The sequence below is a fragment of the Condylura cristata genome, unplaced genomic scaffold (genome assembly GCF_000260355.1).
Source record: "Condylura cristata isolate star-nosed mole 26May11 unplaced genomic scaffold, ConCri1.0 scaffold00013, whole genome shotgun sequence".
Taxonomy (NCBI): Eukaryota; Metazoa; Chordata; class Mammalia; order Eulipotyphla; family Talpidae; genus Condylura; species Condylura cristata.
The window spans coordinates 31,547,576-31,560,586 of NW_004567114.1; the positions used below are offsets into that span (position 1 = coordinate 31,547,576).

The window sequence follows — 13,011 nt, forward strand, 5'->3', positions numbered from 1 at the left end:
CTGCTAATCCTGACTACCTTTGTAGTTTACCGTGAGCTCTGTTGAGTCAAAGTTCTTGCTAATGGCAAACTGCCCACATACTGAAAAATTGATTATACTGTGTCAGGACTTTTAAGTTGGAGAGCATGAGGCTTAGAGGTAGAAGACTTCAATGTTAGTAAATGGCCTCATTTATTCATGTAACTTTAAAGAAGGCTCTGAAGGTTTTTCAGAATCTTGGTTTTCATGTCATTCTTGAGCAATAAAACATGAAAAATATCTGAAATTTAACTGACAAAAGTACAATATAGAAAGCATCTAAAAATATTTAAGAAAGAATATGCCTGGTTGGAGAAGTAAACACAGTACACAAAAGGCAACTGACAAAATAAGAAAGAAAAAGTGCTCATACAATAGACAAACATTAATTTGAAATGGACCAAGGACCTAGATATAACCCCCAAAATTACAAACTCTTACAAAAAAATATAGATGTAAATCTTTTGTCCTTGGAGTAGGCAATGGTTTCTGACTTATGACTCCAAAATCACAACAATAGATAAAATTAGATGAATTAAAATTCATGAAAATTAAGCATTTTGTGCTGCAAAGCATACCACTAAGAAAGTACAAACACAATCCAAATAAATAAACATTTTACAAATCCATGTATTTGATAAAAGACTTGTATCTAGAATATATAAAGAACTTCTACAACTAAATACTAAGAAAATATAATTTTAAAGTGAGTATAGGTTCTAAATAGATAGTCCCCCAAAGATTTATAAGTGATCAATAAAGATATGAAAAAATCTTCAGCATCATTAGCTATCAAGGCAAGGCATGTTAAAATTACAATGTGATACTACATGACATCCGCTAGGATGGCTGTACTAATATTTTATTTTTTAAAAAAATTATTTATACATACAGAACTGAGGTAACAGGCCAGGGGTTCAGGGGCAGTGAGAGGATTCAGCAGAGACAGAGTGGGAGCAGAACAGGCAGATTGATGAAGTACGCTGCTGAGGGGAGCAGCGGGCGGGTCAGGAGAGGTCTGTCACACCATGTGGACAACCTCTGGATGGGGATTGAACTCACACTGCAGTGGCTGTGGCTGTGGCTGGCTTACAGTGCTGTGCTTTAACCTGCTGCACTGCCAGGGAGGGTCCTGTACTAATATTTTAAAAAGATACATTATGACGTGTTAGTAGAGGAGAAATGGAAGCCCTTTACACAGCAGAAGGGACTTCTAAATAGTGCAGTTAATTTGGAAAACAGTCTGACAGTTCTTCAGAATCTGCATACATCAGCAATTGTAATTTTAGGTATATAGCCAAAATAAATAAAAATGCCCACATAAATATTCTAGCTACAAACAAATGGCCATATTATTTATAATTGATCAAAAATGTTTTTAAGTGTTTACCAATTGAGGAATGGACAAATTGTGATTTAGCCCTACAATGGAGTTTTTGTTATTTATCATAAAAATGGATGGAGTACTGATAACTGCTCTACCATAGGTACACTTTGAAAACATTATACTAGGGGAAAGAAACCAGTCAAATACATAAAAATTAAAATAACTATTGAGAAATCATGTCTCACATGAAATTTTGGAAATCAAGTGTGTGTTTATGTTGGTGTTAAAAATTGAGATCTGGGGCCCTCCCTGGTGGTGCAGCGGGTTAAAGCACTGCACTAAGAGGCTCAAGCCACTTCCGCATGAGTTCGATCCCCGCCTGCCCCGGAGGTGACCACATGGCGTGGCAGACCTCTCCTGACCCGCCCACTGCTCCCCTCAGCAGTGTACCTCGGCGAACCGCCTGTTCTGCTCCCCACTGTGTCCTGGTGAATTCTCTCACCCTCCACATCTCTGGCCTGTATCCTAGTTCTGTATGAATAAAATAAATAAATCTAAAAATAAAAAAAAATAAAAAAATTAAAAAAAAAATTGAGATCTGGGGCTCTCTCTGGTGACCCAACACCGCATAATGAAGCTCTCGGAAGCCACTACAGCACGAGTTCGGTCCCTTGCCAGGGAGCTGACCCACATGGCATGGCAGACCACTCCTGACCCACCCGCTGCTCCCCTTATTAGTGTTATTTCAGTAGATCTGCCTGTTCTGCTCCCCAATCTGTCTCTGGTGAATCTTCTCACCCACCACACCTCTGGCCTATACTCTAGTTCTGTAAGAATAAATAAATCTTAAAAAAAAAAAGTGAGATCTGTATATAAGCTGCAAATAACTACTTCAAAGTAATTTAACTACACTTTGTTTGCTTTTTAAGTTTAGAAAATCTTAAAAAAAAAAAAAGTTTTAATGTGAGTCCAAAGCATAGAAAAGATGTCCTAATTCACATTTTTGCCAAAAGGCATAAAAATTATTAGCAGTTTTACTGAAATTTAATTTTAAAATGAGAAATTTGGTGAGAAGTAATCAATCCTTCTCTTGCCATCCCTCTTGGAGAACCTCAGAATCACTTATGTTTTAGTCCTTTGGATGGCAGGTTAAGTAACAGGAGCAACTCCCCTGGTGAAAACACAGCTGTTTTGTGCACCAGCTTGCATAAAATTGGTTTCAATGAAAACATTGTTTCACTGCAATAGAAAATGGAGAGATCTTTTCCATATCAAATTCAAGAACTTCCACACACTGGAGAGCATGAACTTCTGCTATGTAGACAAATTATGCCCTAAGCAAAATTTGGGGCTCCAGAGTCTTATTTTGAGTGAAACACTTATCCCGCTAAGTAAATGGAAATGATCCCACAGTTATATTGTCTAAAAACAGCCACAAGCTGGGCCTTGTCTTTGGTGCTGATAAGCTTATCTAAAAAACAAGAGAAGATATGTTTTACCTCCCTCCCCTTCACTTGTTTACCCTTCTAAAATTCTTTCCTACTGAATCTGAATATGGATCAAGATTTGTTCTCAACAGAGATCCCCAAGTATTTATCCCTGATCAATTGAAGTCTGCTTTCCACTCCTGGTAAAAGGTGCTACACATTGGAAACTTTATGCTTGCGTGTTTTACGCAACTACTTAAATGTAAAGTATAGACACTACAAAAAGGAACAGAACAATAATTGTGTAATATAGGAGATGACTCATCTAATTTGCTTCACTGCTTGATGCAATTATTATTGACTCTAATCTGTACAATGAATATCCAGGCAGAGTTTTTATCTTAATAACCTATTTTCTGGTATAATTTGACCTGTGCCATTATGCCTTAGTATATACTTTATGCAAGTCAACCAATTTAGTGATCCCCCAAACCCTATGCACGTTGAAATATCCAGGTTATATTAAGAAATTTGAGACACAGAGCTATGAGAAAACTTTAATATTGAGGCTGGAAAGGTTTTCTTCTTGGTTAAAGTTTATTATGTGGTGCTGTTCCTTCAGTTCCCCTACCCCTTCTTCCCATGATTTAAGGTTTGATCTAAGTTAAGAAACTAGTGTTAAATAAATACTCCTTACCAGATTTGATCCCCTCTTTGAAACAATGAACAAAAATTCTTTTCCAAGAAACAGTAGCTGAAGACAAAACCTGACATTTCTTTTGTCTTGGTTCTTCTAGTTGAAATCCTTTAAAAGTGCCAGCTTTATTTTCTTTGTCTCAAAAGCATTTTAGAGCAATTCATACTTAGAGCAACTATGCAAGCCTTGGAATTCCATCACTGACATTATGCTCTAAAAATTGTCTAGCTTTGTGAATTCAAATGGGTACAAATATGAAATAAACAAGACTGATAAACATTCATAATTTGAAACCATAAGGTAACCCTAAACATTTCTTTCCCTAAACAGATAATTATTTATATAGATCTTGAGGTGGACCTACTAGGGAAAGATAGTTGTGAAAATTGCTAAAACAGAGTACATAACTCTTTAGAAGAGCAAAGTATAATTATTAATCAAAATGGAATTTCAGTTGAATTGGAAATGGACAATTTCAATCAAAATTAAAAATTTCAATTTTCTGTATCAAGCAAAAGTTAGGTGTACTTAACTGGTTATTTCCTAAACATTCTCAATTACAGTATTGATCAGTATATGATGAAACATAGAAAATAATTAGAAGCTTATCCTAAAATTCCTTATTTATTTAGGTATAAAGAGGTTTAGATGTTTTCACAGTAGAGTTTTTTCTATTTTTTAAAAAATTTATTTATGCATACAGATCTTGGATACAGGCCAGAGGTGCAGGGGCAGTGAGAGGATTCACCAGAGACAGAGTGGGAAGTAGAACAGGCAGATCCACGAAATTCACTGCTGAGGGGAGTAGTGGGCAGGCCAGGAGAGGTCTGCCATGTCTTGTGGATCACCTCCAGGGCTGGGATCAAACTCATGCTGAAGTGGCTTTAGCTTCTTAGTGCTGTGTTTTAACCAGTGAGGGCCAGTCGAGTGTTTTCAATGATGATTTTCATTAGTGTTTCTCAGAGAAACAAAGTAACATATGCATATGTACAATAATTCCCTAATCATAACAATTTTCAAATAGTATTCACCAATAACTACTTAGTGTATCGTTAGAGCTTGTGATATCCTTGGTATGTTATCAATAATGAAATCTGAGAAATTGCCATTTGCTATTTTTAATGTTTCAGAGCATTCTAAGCAAAATATTTGAGAAAAGCTCTTAAGTACTGTCTGATTATAATACAGAATTAGGGTTTTGGGGAAAGTCAGCAGTAAAATACTGTTTCATCTGAAAGATTCCTTTAATCGGTTCTTTATTCCAATGGAAAGATTTTGAAAACCATGATTCATAATAACTAAGTTTTTTGTTGTTGTTATTGAAGGTGGTAGCTCTTTCTTTTGTGACTTTATTGGCGGTAAACTGACATGCATTAATGTGCACCAATATACAGTAAACAAATTGACATCAATACATTTGTGAAGATATCATCACAACCAGACTAACGAGCATGTTCATCATACTTTGTGAATATATCAACGTAATGTAAAATTCTGGTGAACATTACATCTCCAGGGGTATCTGGCAATAGTAGGCCACATTTACTGTCTATTGAATGAACACATTTCACCTAATTGTCACTGAGCAGAAAAGAGACATGTCAGAATTTAAACATTTTATTTGTAGCCTTTTTGAGGAGCATCTGAGATGTGCTGAAATTGGTCTTTAAATATATTAACTGACAGGTATGAAAGCCTCAATGTGGCTTTGCTGACTTATTTCCACAAAACCTCACAGCTGTTGCCCCCCAAACACCACCTTTTCTGGAGAGGAGTGTGGGATGCAGGCTGTCTCTTTCAATTTGTGTGTTGAACTGAATCTTATTTTTTTTTAAACTACATAACCATATAGACAATTTAGGAACCAATGAAGGACAAGTCTTGTTTGAAAGGATGGGTCTGGATATGGGAATCATCATTAAAAACCCAGTCACTTCCCCTCTCTTAGTTTGTCTCTATCTCTTCTACCTTATTAGAGAGAGCTGTAAAGAAAAAAAAAAAGCAGCAGCAGCAAACTTCCTTGAATGTCCAACTTTTTGAATAAAACAGAACTGCACAGTTTACAAATTGTCTAACTTTGGCTCAGGCAGGGTTTCTGGAAGGAAACATAGCTGCTTTTGTCCTGCCTAGTGACTTCCTCCTAAGTCCCCTTAGTGCTGGTGTGTTGTGTGTGTGTGTGTCTGGAAATTTTTTTTCTTCCTCTTAGCGGCTCTCCTGATAGTTCTTTCCCGTACTTCACTATTTTCAGTCCTGCTTTAGAAACAACAGTTTAAGGACACAACCTTTCATCCTGGGATTGCAGATTACTACTATGCCCATTCCTTGCCCCAACCCACTCCCCAAACCCCAGTCACCTACACATATCTCCACCCCTTTGTGTGCAGACTCCTCCAGAGTTGTTAGTGGTCACCCTCCCAACTATGGCCTGGGGCTCTCCAGCGACCTTTCTGTACCTCGAAGGTCAGGACACCAGTCGGGGCTTGACTTTATGAGTTGACAGGGCGGCTAGCCCAATCAGTCACGTTTCTGCTGAGGTTGCATCTACCTGCTCTTCCTCCCCAAATGAGGCGAGGGGTGGATTGGGTCCTTCCCCTAATCGGGGGCCTGATTTTAGCAGACCTTGGGCTGACGCGGGAGGAGGAAGACTCGGACGAAGCAGGCCATTTTCACCTGCGTAATAACAGGCTTGGGAGTAGCGGAGCCGCGGCGGCGGCGACTGGAGTAGGAGGAGGAGCGCAGGCGGCGGCCGCGGCGGGGTTGGGGGGAGGAGGAGGGGGAGGAGGAGGAGCTGAAGCCCGGAGAGCGGCAGGCAGCGGCGCGGCCGGAGTTGCAGCAGCGGCGGCGGCGGCGGCGGCGGTGGCGCGGACACCGCAGCCTCCCCAAGCCCCGAGTCCCGGCGGGGACTGCAGCTGGAGCGCCCGCCCACCCGCTCGGCCACCGCACCTCGGCCCAGCTAAGCCGCTGTAGTCGCGCCGGAGGACCGCCAGCCATGGCCGCGGCGCCGGATCCCCAAGACGAGCTGCTGCCGCTGGCCGGCCCGGGGGCCCAGTGGTTCGGGGACCGCGGGGAGAGGGAGGACGAAGCAGTGACGCCGAAAGGGGCAAAGCCCGCGCCGCAGGAGGGGGACTCCGGACGGGGGTTGGGCGCCGGAGCCGGGGAAGCGGCGCCGCGGGAACTGGGCTCTGGCCCCGCCCGGCCGCCGCCCGTCGCCATGGAAACTGCATCCACAGGTAAGGCGGGCTAGCGGGTGATGCTGCCCCGCAAATGGCGTCGGGGACCGGGTCCCCCTAGCCGGTCTCCTCCGCAGCTCGCCTCTGCACCTTCCTTGCGTTCTCTACCTTGAGCCCCAACAACCTCCCCCACCCCCCTTCTCCACCGGAGCTGTGAAATTTTAGCGGACTGGTAAAAATCAGGAATTTTATTTTCTCAAAGGCCCGGAAGAAGATAAAATACTATGGATCCTTTTATCTTATTATCATTATTTCGACTTAAAAATATTGTCGTCAGAGACAAACTTCAGCTTTCTGGCTGCTGACGCGACCGATGTACAAGTTTCTTCCTTCTGCTAAGGGTTTGGGGGCTGTAGGACCCGCTTGGCCAGTTGTGAGGATTTTGGGGGGCGTGTTTGCTCTCAGCTAGCGCGCCAGCGATTGAGGACGCTGACAACAAAGCGACTGGCAGGCTTGCTATACGTAGACCCGGTCCGGTCCGGGACGGGGAAGTGGCTTTAACTCTCTTATCCCGCCCCACCACACTCCCCGAGCTCCGCGGATCGCCACACCCTACATCCTCTCAGCTCCTCCTCCCACTCTTCATCGCCCCTTCTCCCCCTGCATAAAACGAAAATCGCTCCGTGTATCTTATTCAGGAGGGACAGCAATGCCAGAAGGTTAGGAGTTGTAGCAGCCCCCGCCCACAACCTTTCCTTCCCAGCTGCCCGGAAACCCCCATCTTACTGGGGGTATTGAAACTCGCAGTCTTTTAGAGCGGCGGGGCTGGCTGCAGTGTTCCAAGGTTTGAGAGGCGGTGAGTGGATCAGGCAGTTTACCAGCAACGCAGTTTACCAGCCTCGATATTTGGAAATTGCCCTGGTTGGGCCCCATCCTTTGGCTGACTTACCCCGGAGCGGGTGCGGAACCGGGACCAGAGCCTCCCCCATCGTTCTAGCCCGAAGATGCTGGAAGCGGGCTTTGGGAACGACCTGTTCCGCATTGTTTCTATGGAGTGGGGTAAAGGGTGCCCTGCTGTGCTGTGTTGTTTGCCACTAATGCTTTATTGTGGAACGGGAGCTGTGTAGTTTTGGGAATGTAGTTCTCCAAGGTTTGGGGTGGTGGGTGCTCCCGAAGGAGGGAGGAGAGAGGGGTGCGACTGGTTTGAATATGTTTGCCGGCTGATTTAGGGAACCCCTTTAAGTCACCCGCCCCCCCCAAGAACTATGTGGATTGCCTTAGGTAGTCTTAACTATTCTAGCACAAGAGTTGAAAGTTTTTGTGAAATGTTAAAGAAAATGTGTGAACATTCTGAATGAAAGAAAAATAGGGAGCATGTACACAAAAACAGAAAAGTAAAGAAGGGAAAGGAGATAGGGAGGGAGGAAAGACGGAAGACTTAAAAGCAGAAACCCCTTTTGTCATATATTAATTACTATATGGAGGGAAGGGAAAAGATTAAGACCTAAGAATGGCTTCCTAGGCTCTCTTTTAACTTCTTGCTCTAAATGCAGAAAAACTAGAACTTTCTAATTGCCATAAAAAGATGACAAAAACATGGTACCTTTTTGTTGGTTTAACATTGCCATTATTCGTTGCAGATAACTCCAGCACTCTAATCGTCTTAGTAAGTCATTTCTTTATAAACTTTGCCCACCTCCCATTAGTATTACTGAAGCCAGTATGGAGGGGAAACGAAGTGTTCAGTAATACACTACCCACTTAAATGACTGACTTTTAATAAATTTTTGGAACAACTTTTATCACTGAGTATACATTTGCAATTTTTAACATTATTGAAATAGTTTCCTTTATTGAATACATTAGGAGTTTCCTTTATCCTAAAAAACAAACACATTCAACCAACATAATGCTGAATTTGTATGGGGAGAGAATGAAGTGAGGGAAAGGAGATCATATTTCACATATTCATATATAAAAGTTTTTTTTTTACTTTAGTATTATTACTTGAAGGAATTTCTCATGTAATTTTGATTATTTGATATTTTAAGTCTGTATGCCTCTTATTCAGTAGGCTGTGTTGGCTGTTACACGAAATTCAAATGTCATAAGTGTTCTAAATAAATAATTAGAGCTTGAATCCAAACAAATACGGGCCAGTTTCCTTGTCTGTTATTTTGGTGGTTTCATTGCTATAAGCTAAGTCAGTAGGTACATCTTTAGCTTTATCAGAGAAAAAAATCTAGACAAAGCCTGTTAAGCATAGTGTTTTACATGTTAAAAAGAGTGGTGCTCTTTGGGACTCCACTAAAGATTTTTGAGCATTATGCTTTGTAAACAGTTTTTGTTGCTTTTTCAGATGGAAATAGAAAATGTGAGACAGATATTGGTGTTTTTAAAACTTTTTTCCTCCTGAAAAACAGCACCAACGATGCCATCTGGACATAAGTTCTGTTATTTATTTTTATACATTGATAGCAATTAAATTTCCTACAGCATCATTTTCAAAAATATTTTTTTAGTACTGTCTTGGAGTGAATATATGCTTAAACATTATGAAGGCTATACTATGACACTCCACCAGCACTGTGTTTTCATTGTTTCTGTACCTGTTGTATAATGAAAGGTTTTTAACGAAAGTTGCACTTGTAGAGTGAATATCTTTCCTTGCTAAAGTTGATAATGGATATGTGAAATGATGTGTATTGTGGAAGGAGCACTTACTTCATCATGTGTAGGCTACAGCACGGTAGTTTCCTCTAGAAGCAGTGCCGTCAGTGAATGCCTTTATACACAAGATGTTAAGAACCACTTTTATTTTTTTATAGCTATTTCTTTTATTCTAGAAAATGATTCAAAAAGAGCATACAGTAAGGGTAGAAGAACATACACAAGGATGGAAGATTGACCTTTGTTTGAACAATTTAAAATAGAACATTTGAACAGACTGTAAAGGTAGGAAGATAACTCAGGGCAAAATTTGCTTCATTAGTATTGAGTTACAGGAATTTGAGTTAAATTTACAGGTTGTTGCAAAAAAGAAAATTTTGTAATTTGCTTAGAACACAGTACTCATAAATTTACATATTTCTTATACTAACTGTGATACTCTATCAGAAAGACTATTGTGATGACAGTAACTTTCAGAGTGTTTATCCTGTTTGATCTCTTATTTATCCTATTTGATTTAATAAATTGTGTCATGTAGTTTACACACATCTCCTAAACTGCAGGAGGAGCCTGGATTGACTTTTTCATTTGTGCATGTATTTGATAAGTTCATACTTTTCTTTTTCATCTGGAGTCATTCCCCATAATTCCCTTCAGAAGGTATGACTTTTAGTCACCTGTTTTCTTTCACCTTTTTTAAAAACAGATTTATTTATTTATTCATACAGAACTGGGGTACAGGCCAGAGGTGCAGGGGCAGTGGGAGGATTAACCAGAGACAGACCGGGGAGCAGAACAGGCAGATGTACTGAAATACACTGCTGAGGGGAAGCAGGAGGTGAGACAGGAGATGTCTGCTATGCCATGTAGCACAGGTGGGAATCGAATTCGCACTGAAGCAGCTGAGGCTAGCTTGCAGTCCTGTGTCCTAACCGGTTGTACCAATAGGGAGGGCCCGCTTTCTTTCACTTTTAAAGAAAACTAACATTCTATTGAAATGGGAAGAATGCTATGCTTGCTCTTATATTTGCAGAACATGTGAGAAGAATAGAATTACTAATGAAATTTATTTCTCAGGCTAGATCTCTAGATACAATTAATAGTGTTTCTGGCAGCAAGTATGGTACATGTCTATTCATACAGGGAATTCAAAGTAGTTTAAATTAAAATTTAGAAACACAAGTAAATATTAAAATATTTGGCCTAACTGTCTATTCACAAACTCACAGTTTGATTCTGTTCTTGCCCCTCAAATCCATTTTAGGCCTTCCTGCCCTCATCTCTTTTTCAGGCTGTTCATGTACTTCCTGAGGGCTGGGTTATCTTGCTCATTATACTGTCTGTGCTGAATAGCAGGGATTACACAGGTTTTTGTTGTCTGTCAAGTGAGAACCCGCTGCAGTTCTGTGTGGCCAGCGTTACTGAAGGCCTCCTCTGTATAGGCATCTGTGTGAAACACACGTTGTGGCTTCTTAGCACATGTGTTCCTTTGGGTTTCACATTAGTATTTAATTTAGTTAAACAGTTCCTTTTGTGTTATTTTTCATCTCTTCATTCCCAAGTCATTGCTCGAAGCATGTCTAGAGGGTATTGCAACACTCTAGTCACAAGGATATAAGTTAGTTTACAGAGTTCAACACAGGACAAATGAATATGCACAACTTGCTCTGAATGCATAACTGGGAAACTTTTTTTATTTGTCTATCCAATGCTGTTTACTTCCTAGAAAGAACTATGACTGAATATTACCTTAAAAACATTGCATTATTTAATTATGCATTAATGTTACAAATCACTTATTTTTAAATCAAGTACCATTGTTTTACATCCTTGTTAATTTTCTGACACACCTCTGGTGTGGTCTCCTTAGCTCTCCTGCCACCAAACCACCCGTACTACATTAATTTTTAAATTATTTCAGTGGTGTTTAAGGGAGATTTGAAAAAGGCACTGTAACATGAAAGGAGAAGACATATTTCAAGACATTATGAACACACAGTAATGTTCTCCACAAAAGTCACTATCTAAAAAGGAGGTGATCAAGAGATTAAAGACAAAACATTTGCCTCAATAACATTTAAGATCAGAAAGAGCAATGAGAAAAGCTTGAACTGGGAAGATGCTGTAGTGAGAGATTATGAGAGAGTATATGAATAGGAGCTTCTCGATTCATATTTAACGTGTATTATTTAAAATGGAAAGTGTTTCATAAATTGAAAAATCTTACACATAGAAAGAGATTAGATTCTGGAAGGATTAAAAGATAAAAAAAATATCAGTCTCCTTGCTTTAATAAGATTGACTTCTCACAGAGAACTACTTTATATCTCATAGTGTTGAATGAGTATGCTGAACACTTTTAAAGTCTACTTTATATCTCATAGTGTTGAATGAGTATGCTGAGCACTTTTAAAGTCATTCCCAGCACCTTTTGAGAATAAGACTAACGCTAGAAAAGTTGAAAAGGGAAGTAGTTGTTCAAAGGGGGAAAATGGCAGATTCAAAGGGGGAAAATGGCAGATTCTTAAAACTTATTAGCCCTTATGTTTGCTGATTGTTGGTAGGTAAGAAAGAAGAGATATGTGGATGACAGAAATTTCTGTTATTAAAAATAGTACCCATAGGGCCCTCCCTGGTGGCTCAGTGGGTTAAAGCACAGCACTAAGAAGCTAAAGCCTCTTCAGCATGAGTTCTATCCTCAGCCCAGGAGGTGACCACATGGTGCGCAGACCTCTCCTGACCCTCCTGCTGCTCTCCTCAGCAGTGTACTTCATCAGTTGGTCTGTTCTGCTCCCCACTCTGTCTCTGGTGAATCCTCTCACCACCCCTGTACCTCTGGCATGTACCCTAGCTCTGTATGCATAAATCTTTAAAAAAAAAATTTTCTTTTTTTTCAGCTTTTGAATCATCATCATATCAGGAGTTATTATGCCCAGAACTTTGCAAAAATACCCAACTTCTGTAAAGACACAGAAAGTATGCTCTTTAATTTTACAATGGTCTTTCAAAGGATCATAGATGTTTCACAGAATGGAACTATTAAAAATTCTTTAATGTTTACCCAAAAGCAAGCTCTTTTTTTTTTTAGTGTGGTTGGTAATACATGCATGTGATTATTGCAAGTTTTCCAGTTACAAAGGGTACAGAGAAATGAAAGCCTTCACATTTTACCTCCCAACTATTAGTAGCTAGAGATTGCCTCACCAGAAGCAGTCATTGTTATCAGTTTCAGCAAGATGGTATCATTTAGTTCATTCATGATTATATTATTGTTTATTGAACCCCTGCTACATGCCAGGCATTATTGTAAGCATTGAGTGAAGGACAGATAGAAAATTTCTCTCCTATAAAGTATATATCGTGTGTGTGTGTGTGTGTGTGTGTGTGTGTGTGTGTGTCTGTGTGTGTTGGGATAGGTAGGGGAGAAGAAGAGAAATAGGAAACAAACAAAAATTTCAAAATAAGATAAGACCTATGGCCTATTTGATAAGGTGGCATTAAGTCAGGGACTTACAGAATTTTTTTTTTCCCAAAGGATTTTTTTTTATTACAAAAGTTTATTTTTACATCATTATTTTGTACATTTTTTTTTCCATCTCAATTGTAATCCCCGCGGGTTTCCCATCACCAAGTCACCCGTGTGCTATCACCATAATCCTGTGCATTTTCCTCTCCCCCCCCCCTGTTTTTGATCCCATTCCC

The 13,011-nt window shown here is 40.1% G+C and overlaps 1 protein-coding gene across 1 annotated transcript in view; it reads left to right on the forward strand.

Moving 5' to 3' along the window:
• Positions 1 to 6,297: 6,297 nt before the first annotated feature.
• The window catches only part of RTN1 (reticulon 1), a 183,500-nt gene continuing 176,786 nt past the window's right edge, over positions 6,298 to 13,011 (forward strand). Inside the window, exon 1 of the mRNA XM_004681820.2 lies at positions 6,298 to 6,699. Within this exon, the coding sequence (XP_004681877.1) occupies positions 6,459 to 6,699 (241 nt within the window). The 5' untranslated portion in view covers positions 6,298 to 6,458. The remainder of the gene's footprint in view (positions 6,700 to 13,011) is intronic.